The sequence below is a fragment of the Lynx canadensis genome, chromosome B4 (genome assembly GCF_007474595.2).
Source record: "Lynx canadensis isolate LIC74 chromosome B4, mLynCan4.pri.v2, whole genome shotgun sequence".
NCBI lineage: Eukaryota > Metazoa > Chordata > Mammalia > Carnivora > Felidae > Lynx > Lynx canadensis.
The window spans coordinates 12,595,628-12,608,335 of NC_044309.1; the positions used below are offsets into that span (position 1 = coordinate 12,595,628).

Consider the following 12,708-nt stretch of genomic DNA (forward strand, 5'->3'; position numbering starts at 1 on the left):
GCCGGGTTAATAGTCTCCTAACAAATGAACCAAAATACCTGTGCCTACGGATCAACGCATTTCTTTCTTCCGCATACAAGTGTTCGTGGTTTCCTAGAGACTGTTCTTGGAGATGCAGCTGGGAGGGAACGAGCAGCGTTTGGCAGATCTCCTGTGACCCCATCGAGAGCTCTGCAGTGAGAAGGACCCTTTGAGATACTCTAAATCGAGACAACCGAGCTTTGGAATCTCCCGTGTCCGTGGGTTGCTCGGTCTTTGGGTATGGACGCCCTGCTGAGAGGGCCTGGAGCCTTGGCTGAGCCCCATAGCCCCGGGCTGTGCCCGGGGGTGGGCTGTAGCTGTGCGCCCCCTATTTCCAGCAGATGGGCGACAGGTGCCTTGGCCCTGAAGAGAGTTTCTGGGTAGAGCACCACAGCACTCACTACAAACACATTGCTTGTAAGATACATCCTGAATTCAGAAACGTGAAATGTGAAGAAAGTGCACCTTTGCAGGGTAGAAATACCGTATAAGGATTCAGTAGTGTTTGTTTGTTTGTTTTGGTATGGAGGAGCAAGCTGGACTTGTGGAAGAATTCTCGTAGAGAATTGGAACTCCAGAGGGTCTCAGGGACTGTTTTCCACTATCTGTAATTCACGGGTCTTTTTGCAAATCTATTTTACTCTTCCTTCTTGATAGCACAGCTTTCTTTGCTAAACCGTTTAGCCACGCCCCTGTAGGACGTGGATGATGGCCCGTACTGTGCTGGTGAATGCTTCAAAATTGTCTCTCTGGAGGAAAAGAAGTGTGCACATGTATTTCATGTAATTTTTACTGATCTAGGGGATGCAGAGGACACAGTTTTAGGTAATGATGAGCTATACAGCACTCTTATTGTAAAGCCCATATAACCCGTTGAATCTCCGCGAATGCTTTCATTGATTTCTGTAGAACTCTTGTCTCCCCAGCCAGTCTGTGGGTATGAAGGATGAGCGAGTCTAGCTCTGACATGAATGCTGGTTGATATCTTATTTATTTATTTTTAAATATTTTAATGCTTTTTTGTTGTTGTTTGTTTTTTGTTTCTGAGTGACAGAGGACAGAGCATGAGCAGGGAAGGGGCAGAGAGAGAGGGAGACCCAGAACCCGAAGCAGGCCCCGGGCTCTGAGCTGTCAGCACAGAGCCCGATGCAGGGCTCGAACCCACAAACCGTGAGATCATGACCTGGGCCAAAGTTGGATGCCCAACCAACTGAGCCACCCAGGCACCCCTAGATTAGGTAGCTTTTTAAAAAGTTACATTCTATCCATTAGGACAGCAACAAAAAACCCCAGGTCATTCTGATTACTTTGGTATTTCTTCCACCCTTCAGAAATGACAAATAATCTTTTTTTTGGAAGAGTTACTCCACCAGAGCAATAGTCTCAGCCATCTTATGTTGGTTTTGACTATCTCTTCCCATAGACAATGACCAGTGTTTCCTTTCTTCCTTTTCTAAGTTTTATTTAATTTATTTTTTTAGTAATACCTACACACAACGTAGGGCTTGAATTCACGACCTCGAGGTCGCAGTGCAGAGCTCACAGAAGACACTTATGAAGATTTATGAAGATTTACACAAATGTTTTTTTGTCCAGTCCTTTGCTTTCTTTTAATGGCATTATTTACAATTTATCATACATAATTTCTAAAGTAGATACGCTAGAAAAATGTGCAATGAATGTCAATAATTAAAATATGACTGCTCTCTGGATATTTTCTCCACATTATGGAATTTGTGTCAAATTATGGCATGAAGAAGAAAAGAAGAATCACCAGTGGTTACTCTTGACTGATAACAACCTGACATTTTGATATGTTTCCTGCCAGTCATTTTTTTTCTAGGTTTATATGCTTTTCTATCCAAAAAGAGACCATATGCTATATTTCTAGTTTTATTAGTTTACTTTTTTTTTTTACAAAGTATTATATCACAAGCATTCTCATATAAATGAATGTTTTGTGAAACCTGGTTTTTAATGTTCCATATTATTGCATTGTATGTGTGAACTACAACTTATTTAACCATTCCCCTGTTTAAGATATTTGGGTTGCTTCTAATATTTCACTTTTTAAATAACTGCCGTTATGGAATGGGATGCATATTCTGAAAATGGACATGTTCTCCCTTAGAGTCTTTTTTTCCCTTCTCTATTGAAAATCTTACTTGTCAGGTTTTTAATTTTTTTCATGTTTATTTATTTATTGTTGAGAGAAAGAGAGACAGAGCATTAGCAGGGGCAGGGCAGAGAGAGAGGGAGACACAGAATCTGAAGCAGGCTCCAGGCTCTGAGCTGTCAGCACAGAGCCCCCTGTGGGGCTCGAACCCACAAGCTGTGCGATCATGAGCTGAGCCAAAGTCAGACACTTGACTGACTGAGCCAACAGGGCGCCCCAAAAAGCTTACTTGTCAGTTTGCTTGTTCAAGTACACATCTCTCACTGTTCCATCTCAAGCTTTTATCAGGATGTAGTGCACATGTTTACAGAAACATCAAAATCAGTGAAAGTCTGAAATGTAAAAGCCTGTTTATGGTAGCTAGTTTTTTCTCTGGTTTAACACTTAACTGTCTCCTATTGGCCAGCTAACCCTTTGCTGTCAACTTCCGTTACTGTTACGGTCATCTCTGTCTGTCCTTCATTCAGATTTTTGTATAATAATCCCTAAAACAGGAAAGTGCTAACAAATTATTTGCTTAGTGAATTAAAAGTGACTCAGGAAATAGATATCCATATAAGAGTGTTGTCATGTTTATTAGTTCAAGGACCCTTTTTCTGTAAAATATTTTAAGCTTTTAAAAGCCCTAAAAATTAGCCAAGCCTCTTAGGTCAGAGAGTCAGTTAACTTCCTATTGTTGATCTATTTCTGGTAAAACCAACATACACATGTATACAAACCTTTGTAAACTGAGCAATTCTCTACTATCTTTATTTTTATAAATCATCTTACCTAGTGTCGATTGATGGAACTGAATGATATTTCTTTCCTTTTTGAGTAGGAAAAACTAACATGTCAAATATTTTCAGTTATGACTTAACTAGAATTTCAAAAACAACTTCAATGGCATAGAACCAAAGATAAATGCTTTGTAAACAATTCTTAGGGTCTTTTCAAATTAAAACCTTATGGGTGCCTGGGTGGTGAAGTCGGTTAAGCATCCAACTTTGGTTCAGGTCATGATCTCACAGTTCGTGGGTTTGAGCCCCGCGTCGGGCTCTGTGCTGACAGCTCAGAGCCTGGAGCCTGCTTCGGATTCTGGGTCTCCCTCTCTCTCTCTGCTCCTCCTCCGCTCACGCTCTGTCTCTCTTTCTCAAAAATAAAAATAAAACATCAAAAAATTATAAACATAAAATTAAAATCTTAGGTATAATTTTTCTCCACAATTTAATTTTTCTTCTTGGGTTGGACTTAAAAAACACGCAACTATTTCTGATTACATCTCCAATCATATCACTGAAAATCTTGATTGCTGAACACATGACCATAAAAATGATCTGAGTTAGCTTAGGGTAAATGTTCAATTATGACCAAGGTATGTAAGCAATCTAGAACTGAGGAAGAAGAGACATTTACTTCCAAAACGACTTAAATGGATGTAGTTGCTTAACTTTACAGGAAATTTAACGGTCTGGCAATGAACCCTGCCCCTTTATTCTGTACTTATGAGCTAATTGTATTGTTCAGGTTTTTCCCACCCTAGTGCATTCATATTGGTGAGCAGGTAACTTGGAACTCTGATGTGTACTTCTGGTATAATGAGTGAAGATCTGGCCCTAGTTAACTTAATTGAAGTGTTCTACGAGGAGGCTTTTGCACCTGAACTAGCAGGTACAAGCAGGTGTGATAACTTCTCATTAAAAATGCGCCACGACTCGGGTTTCAGCCCGCTTTCAATTCCACCTACTAGCATAAACGGCAGGCGCGCTTCCGGAGGGCGCCGCCAGGGGGTGCAAATCCAAGCGGCTTCGTCAACAACAGGGGCCCTGGAGCGCTTCCTTCCGTCCTCTCGCTCACCTCAGCTTCCGCCGGAAGCGGTTCCTGTCAGTCGTCCTCCGGCGTTTGAGCTTGTTTGTGTTGGTTCGCGGCGCCTGGCCGAGTGAGGCTCGGACGGAGGAGCTGGAGAGGGAAGCTCGAGCGTAAACCCGGGCGGCGAGATGGACGTTCTGAAATCGGAGATCCTCCGGAAGCGGCAGCTGGTGGAGGACAGGAACCTGCTGGTGGTGAGGATCCTCGGGGGTCGTGGGGCTTTGGCGATCGAAGACGCGTGTGTGTGTGTGGGGGGGTGCGGGCGGTAAAGGGGTCCTGGTGGGGATGGAGCTTAACGAGAGCCCGCCAGTACCCCGGAGCGGCCCCTTTAGACCCACCCCTCGACACCTCCCTGGGGTGACTGAGGAAGTGGGGAGTTGCAGCAGACCCCCCACATTTTGGCAAATTTCCCCCCAGCTGCCCCTTATTCCTCAAAGCTTCCGTATCTGCCCCTTCTGTCCACTCTGATCTGTCCGAGTTCTGCGAACGTGCCCCAGTTCTTGTGCCCAGCTGGAACAGAGAAAGGGCAGGTCCAGAATTATTTAATAAAAATCTTTGGGGGCGCCTGGGTGGCGCAGTCGGTTAAGCGTCCGACTTCAGCCAGGTCACGATCTCGCGGTCCGTGAGTTCGAGCCCCGCGTCAGGCTCTGGGCTGATGGCTCGGAGCCTGGAGCCTGTTTCCGATTCTGTGTCTCCCTCTCTCTCTGCCCCTCCCCCGTTCATGCTCTGTCTCTCTCTGTCCCAAAATAAATAAAAAAAACGTTGAAAAAAAAAATTAAAAAAAAAAAAATCTTTGACTTCGTCTTGCTACTAAAACCTGGGTTTTTATTACCTTCCCCAGCCTCCTTCTCCCAACGCATAACAAAAGTCTGGTGGCCAGCTCTTCGCCGATGGGACGGTTAAAAGCGATGTGGGCGAGACAGTGGAATAAAGGGAGAACGAGGAAAATTACTTCCTTAATTTGATCTTCGTTGCTTTGTTGCGTAACTGACTAGACCAGCTGTTCTCAAAGCCGTGGGCCTCGAGACCCTTTACACGTTTCCAAATTGTTGAGGATCACGAAGGGCTTTTGATTACGTGTTTATCGATGTTTACCGCATTAGGAGTCAAAGCTGAGAAGTTTTTCTTTTTTACTGTAGTTGACGTACAAAATTATATTAGTTTCAGGTGTATAACAGATTCGGCAATTACAAACGTTAGGAAATGCCATCGCAGTAAGTGTAGTTAACATCTGTCACCATAAAAAGGTATTCAAATATTGATCAGGGGCGCCTGGGTGGCTCAGTCGGTTGAGCCTCTGACCTTGGCTCAGGTTATGATCTCACAGTTCGTGAGTTCAAGCCCCACATCCCGCTCTGTGCGGACAGCCTGGACCCTGCTTCGCATTCTCTGTCTCCCTCTCTGCCCCTTCCCCGATGTTGTTTTATCTCTCTCTCTCTCAAAAATATACAGTAGAAAATACGATTGACTATATTCCCAGTGCTGTACTTTTTATCTCCATTTCTAATCAGTCTTATAACCGGACGTTTGTATCTCTTAGTCAGTCTCCTTCTCTGCGCATCCTCACCGCCTCCGCAATCACCAGTTCTCTGTATTTATTAGTCTCTATTTTGTCTGTTCCTTTTATTTTTTTAGGTTCCACATACAAGTGAGATCATATGGTATTTGTCTTTCTCTAACTTCAACTAGTGTAGTACCTTCTAGATCTACCCATGTTGTCACAAATGGCAAGATTGCATTCTTTTTTGATATGCAGCTGTATAATTTTATATAGAATCTGTTGATTTATAGTCCTTATCTTTCTGCATCCTAGTGTCCCACAGTAGTTTTCACATTTTTCACAGCCCCAGTCACAGTAAGAAATTTTTGTATTTTGCTGTGATACGTGTTTGGAAAAAGTTTCATGAAAACGCTTCTTACCTTAACTACATGTGATTTATTTTTTAAATTTTTTTTAAAGTTTACTTTTTTGTTTTGAGAGAGAGAAAATCCCAAGCAGGCGCCAGGCTGTCCGCACAGAGCCCAATGTGGGGCTCAAACTCACAAACCATGAGATCATGACTTGAGCCAAAACCGAGAGTCGGACGCTTAACTGACTGAGCCACCCAGGTGCCCCTAGGTGTGATTCTATCATGTGTTTTATTTTAATTCGTTGTTTGATTAAAAAAAAATACTGGTTGGGGATCAGTGAATTGTTTCCATTACCTTATCTGTTGCTGGAAAACACTTGTCTGTGCTACATTGTTCTTCCAGAAGAGGCGTCTCAGTTTGGTCATTTCAAGTGATGTTGCAGGTTTTTATTGTTAGTCTGATAGTTGAAATAGTAAATGCTTCCTGTGAGTGCCTCTTTGTTAGATTAGAGAAACTCCAAAAAACAGCCTCCTATCACCTGTCCTACATGTCCTGCCTGCTGTGACTACTCAGAGGTAAGCGTAGGCCCTGCGTGGCTCTAATACCCGTGCTTTGGAGTCCTGGTGTTGGTGAGTCTTGATTAATTTTTTTTTTTTTTTTTTTTTTTAGTATTTATTTACTTTTGAGGGAGACAGAGTGTGAGCAGGGGAGGCGTAGTGCAGAGAGAGAGAGGAAGACAAAGAATCCGAAACAGGCTCCAGGCTCTGAGCTGTCAGCACAGAGCCTGACTCAGGGCTTGAACTCCTGAACCGCGACATCATGACCTGAGCTGAAGGTGGATGCTTAACTGTCCCAGGTGCCTCTGGTGAATCTTGATTTAACACAGAGCTTCGTTTATGTGGAAAACACTTTGCAGCAGTTTTAGTTGTAGTTATGAACATGGGCTTTGTGTAGACTTCTGGCTTTGTTCCCCCCCCCCCCCAATATATTATTGAATGTTTTCTCTATGTGTGACATTATACTCTGCCACAGAGAATTAAAGAAAAAGTAATGCTTGATTCTGTAAGGAACATACATTCAGTTTCACAGAAAATAAGCCACCAGGCAAGATATTCCTCACCTTTTCTCCTGTTAAAATGGATGCAGCACCAGTTAAGACTTGGGTCTGACCTCCCACCTGCACACTGGATCCCAGGTCCTGTTTTTTAGTATCATGGACCTTAATGTCACGTCCCGTTTCTTCCTGTGCCTTTAGTCTGCTGACTTATTCCCACCAGCACTGAAACATCCTGATGTCTCTTCCATCTTTAAGAAAAAGGTTTTTTTGTTTTTGGGTTTGTTTTTTTTTTATAACCAAGCTTCTTAAAATGAATTGTAATTCCTACACTCTTCCTTGACATGATGCAGACTGGTTCCTGCCCCCACAACTATACTGAATCTATTCTAATCAGGGATGGTAGTGCCCTCCACGTTTTCCTGACCTCAGCAGCACGTGACACTTTTGACCCGGCTCCTTTCTACATAAGCCCCTCTGCCTCTCCTCCTGTTGATGATAGTACTCGAAGGATCTTGGACTTAAAAAGGTTACGAATTAGTGGGGCGCCCGGCTGGCTTGGTGGGTGAGGCGTGCAGATCTTGGTCTCGGGGATGTGGATTTGAGTCTTAGGTTGGGTGTAGAGATTACTTAACAATAAAATCTTAAAAAACAAACAACCCCCCCCTCCCAAAAAAAAAACTAGTAATTTCTGTGCTGGTGAAAATCTGTGCCCATTACACCCCAGCCCCAGGTCGTTTCGGCCCTACTGAACCTTTTTGCATTTTTTCACTGCTTTGAACTTGGCTTTATGGTTACTTATCCTTTTCTTTGTAGTAGTTTTCTATAATTCTCTTCAGCTTCTATTTAATGGTCAGTGAGTAGCCTTTGAAGGTGTTTTTTTTTGTTTTTTGTTTTTTTTTTTTTATTTAAAGTGTAGCTCAAAAACAGTGCGGTAGGGGTTTTGCTGTCACGTTGATAGCATCCATATTTTGACATCTTTAGATTCTTTTTCCAACATTTTACTATGAAAATTTTCAAATGTACAGAAAACTCAAAAATAATTGCACAGTAAACACTCATGGCTACCACTAGATTCCACAGTGAAACCTGCATTAACATGTTACTGTATTTGCTTTATCATGTAATTGTCCATTCATTCATCTGACATTGCAGAAACTACTTTAGAGGGCTTGTAGCAGTCAGCTTTTTAGATTCAGTGATAGGCTATTTTAGTAGTTTCTCCACAGTTTGATGAAGGGGCACTCAGAAGCTAAGTATTTATTATTTCAGCCATCACAGATTAACCCTGAAAAGTTGGGACACCGCATGAAGCGACCAAAGATGAGGTAGCTCTTCTGGAACTATATAGACAAGCGTTTTTCAGCTGCAGATGGGGTAATGAAAACAATTTAATGATCTTAATATATTTCACGTTAAGTTGCAGACATTGGTACACTTTACCCCTAAACAATTTGGTGTGCTTATCATTAACCAGAGTTCATTATTTATTCTTTTTGTGTGTATGCACAAATTCATATATTAAGAAATACATGAATCAATGCATTTTGACACGTGCCCATGCCTATGTAATGCCATCTGTATCAAGACACAGAATATTACCTCGTTCCATCTTCCAGTCATGCCCTGGGCCCACAGAAGCCACCACCATTCAGATTTCTTTCCACCATTGGGTAGTCCTTCCTGCTTTAGAACTTCACGTAAGTGGAATCATACTGTGTGCTCTTCTGTGTTCCACTGTCTTTAATCATAACGTTTTGAGTTGTTTGCCTCTTTCTGCTGAATAGTATTCCGTTGTATAAATAGACCCAGTTCCTCTGATGTTGGCACTGGAGCTGTTTCCACGATTTTGCTCTTAAGATGAAAGCAGCTGCGAAACTTCATGTAGAAGTCATGGGTTTTCGTTCCTCTTAGGAAGATGCTGGGGAGTGGGATGGCTAGGTCGTAGAGTAATTTAATTTTATTTAATACACAGAGTTCTAAACAATTCTGAATCCATTTTTTTGTGTGTGAGATAGAGGTGTGGTTTGCTGCATTCCCGGTGGGTATCCAGTCCCACACCATTTACTGAAAATAAGTTTCCCTTTGGATGGTTGTAGTGTCTTCAGAAATCAAATAATTGTGTTGTGTGGCTCCATTGTGGGTGCTCACTTCTGTTCATGTAAACTCTCTGTTGATCCTTAGGCCAGTGCCACACAGTCTTTTTTTTTTTTAACATTTATTTATTATTGAGAGAGAGACACTGAGCATGAGCAGGGAAGGGGCAGAGAGAGGGGGAGACACAGAATGCGAAGCAGGTTCCAGGCACTGAGCTGTCTTCAAGAGCCTGATGCAGGGCTCCAACTCGAGGACTGTGAGATCATGACCTGAGCTGAAGTCGGACGCTCAACCGACCGAGCCACCCAGGCGCCCCCACAGTCTTTTGATTCCTATAGCTTTATGGTGCGTTTTAAGGTCTGGCAAAGTAAAAACTACCATCAATACTACTAGTTTTTCTTTTTCCTTTTTTCCTCCTCCTCTTCTTAGTCTCTGGCTGTGATACTTTATTTTGGAGCAGCTTTATTGAGGTGTAATTGACATACAGTAAACCAGAGTATACAGTTGGGTGCATTTTGACATGAGTATACACCTGTGAAACTTTCACCCCAGTGAAGATAGTAAACATGCCCATCTCACCCCAGAGTTTCTTTTTGCCTTCTGGTCATCCTGCCTTCCTGCCCCTCCCTGCACCCCAAAACCACCCTGCTCACAGGCACCCACTGATCTGCTTTCTCTTACTTTAAATTAGTTGCCATTTTCTAGAGTCTTGTGTGAATGGAATCATTCAGTATGTTTTCGGTCTTCTTTATCTTCTTTCATTCAGCCTAATCTTGAGATTCATTCTTGTGGTTCTGTGTATTGGTACTGAATTATTTTTTACACTGAACAACATTCCACCATTGAATGGGTATACCCGGTTTGTTTATTCATTAAACTATTGGAAGACCTTAGGGTTGTTGGCAGTTTTGGGCTGTTAAAATAGAGCTACTATGAACACTGGTGTATGGGCTTCTATATGGACGTAAGCTTTCATTTCTCTTAAGAAAAGGCCAAGGAGTGGGATGGTTGGGTCATGGAGTAGGATGTTTAACTGTTTTTTTTTTTTTTATAGAGGTTCTGTTAGATTGGGTGTTATTTCTTGCATACAGTTTTATAAATTTAATGTTTTATAGTATATATAATTATGAAACATTTCATCTGTGCAAAGCATATTTTTGTGTAGATTTCTGCTTGGGATGTTATCAGTGGTAAAATACAGCCAACAGGGATTCGTTACCACTTCATAGTTCTTTCATTTTGAAAAGCGTTGTCTTTTTTTTTTTCCCCTTTTGATGAGGACTTCTAAGATTTACTTTCATCAATTTTCAAATATATAATACAGTATTTTTATTTGTTTATTTTGAGAGAGAGAGAGAGAGAGAGAGTGAGAGTGTGTGAGTGTACAAGTGGGGGAGGGCCAGCGAGAGAGGGAGAGAATCCCAAGCAAGCTCCATGCCACTGATGTGGAGCCTGATGCAGGCTTGAACCCACGAACTGTGAGATCATGACCTAAGCCAAAATCAAGTGTCGGGTGCTTAACTGACGGAGCCACCCAGGCACCCCTATAATACAGTATTATTAACTATAGTCACTCTGCTGTACATTATATCTCTTGGAGTTGATTATTTTATAACTGGAAGTTTGTACCTTTTGATCGTCACCCAAGCCCCCTAACCCCTCAGCCTCTGCCTCTGTGTGCCTATGAGTTTGGTTTATTGTTAAAATTCCTCATATAAATGAGATCATACATTATCTTTCTTCTAACTTCACTTAGTGTAATACCCTTGGGATCCATCCATGTTGTTGTAAAAGTCAAGATTTTATTTTTTATGGCTGAATAATACTCCATTGTGTGTGTGTGTGTGTGTGTGTGTGTGAGAGAGAGAGAGAGAGATTTTTTAATCTATTCATTTATCGATGGACAAGTTTTTTCCATACCTTGGCTATTGAAAATATTGCTAAAATGAGTATGAGGGTGCATATATCTTTTCAAAACAGTGTTTTAATTTTCTTGGGATAAATACCCAGAAGTGCAGTTGCTGAATGATATGGTGCTTCTCTTTGTAAGTTTTGGAGGAGCCTCCACACCATTTTCCACAGTGGCTGTACCAGTATACGTTCCCGCCAACAGTGCACAAGGGTTCCTTTTTCCCCACATCCTCACCAGCACTTGTTATTTCTTGTCTTTTTTTGATAATAGCATTCTGACAGGTGTGAGGTGCTATCTCCTGGTTTTGGTTTGCATTTCCCTGATGATGAGTGATGTTGATTAGCATTTTTTCATGTATCTGTTGGCCATCTGTACATCTTCTTTGGAAGAATGTCTATTCAGACCCTCTGCTCATTTTAAAGTTGGATTATTTCTTTTTATGCTGTTTAGTTGTATGGGTTCGTTGTATATTTTGGATATTAACCCTTTATCATGTATGTGATTTGCAAATATCTTTTATTTTGTGGATTGTCTTTTTGTTGATGGTTTTGTTACTTGGCAGAAGCTTTGTCGTTTGATGTAGTCTCACTTGCTAGTTTCGCTTTTGTTGCCTTTGGTTTTGGAGTCGGACCGAAAAACTCGTCAAGGCCGGTGTTTTCTTCTAGGAGTTTTCTAGGTCTTAAATTCAACTCTTTAATCTGTTTTGAATTACTTTTTGTGTATGGTTTAAGATTGTAGTGTAAATTCTTTCACATGTGGCACTCCAGTTTTCCCAGCACCATTTTTTGAACAGACAACCTTTTCCTGTAAATGTTTGGCTCCCTTGTACATTAATGGGTTTTACATGCATGGATTTATTTCAGGGCTCTCTATTTTGCATTCATCTGTGTGTCTGTTTTTATACTACTCCCATACTGTCTGGATTACTATAGCTTTGTATCATAGTTCTAGATGCAGGTGCTTGATGCCTCCTGCTTTGTTCTTTATCAAAATTATGTTAGCTGTTGGGGTCTTTTGGGGTTCCATACAAAGTTTAGGATTGTTCTATTTTTGTGAAAAATGCCGTTGGAATTTTGATAGGGATTGGATTCAATTTATAGATTGCTTTGAATAGTAGGGACATTTTCACAGTACAGGCATACTTGGAGCTTTTGCGGGTTTTGTTCCGGACCACTGCAATAAAGCAAATATTGGAATAAAGTGAGTCAGATGAGGTTTTTGGTTTCCCAGTGCATATCAAAATTATGTTTGCACTGTACTATTAAGTGTGCAGTAGCATTAGGTCTATGAAAATAAAACAACTTAAAAATATTTTATTGGTAAAATATGCTAACCAGCATCTACACTTTTGGTGAGTTGTAATCACTGATCTCAGATACCATAGCAAAAATAATAAAAATGAAAACGTTTGAAATATTGCTAGAATTAGCAAAATAGGGCACAGAAACAAAGTACACAAATGCCGTTGAACAAATGGTGCCAGTAGACTTGCTCAATGGAGGGTTGCCACAGATCTTCAGTTTGTAAAAGATGGAGTATTCGTGAAGTGCAATAAAGTGAAGGTCAGTGAAACGACATATACCTGTAACTAGTTCCTGCAGTCCAGGGGCACGGACCATCTTTGCATTTATTTGTGTCTTCAGTTTCTTTCATCACTGTCTTAAGAGTTTTCAGTGTACAGCTCTTTTATTTACCTCCTTGGTTAAATTTATTCTTAGGTAGTTTATTCATTTTGATGTTGTTGTAAAT

The 12,708-nt window shown here is 41.3% G+C and overlaps 1 protein-coding gene across 3 annotated transcripts in view; it reads left to right on the forward strand.

Annotated features, from left to right (window-relative positions):
- Positions 1 to 4,055: 4,055 nt before the first annotated feature.
- The window catches only part of PRPF18 (pre-mRNA processing factor 18), a 49,169-nt gene continuing 40,516 nt past the window's right edge, over positions 4,056 to 12,708 (forward strand). For 2 of the 3 annotated variants that reach the window (XM_030321079.1, XM_030321081.1), the window contains exon 1: positions 4,056 to 4,239. In XM_030321079.1, coding sequence (XP_030176939.1) covers positions 4,174 to 4,239 — 66 coding nt within the window. In that variant the 5' untranslated portion in view covers positions 4,056 to 4,173. The remainder of the gene's footprint in view (positions 4,240 to 12,708) is intronic. The other variant, XM_030321080.1, reaches the window with a different exon arrangement.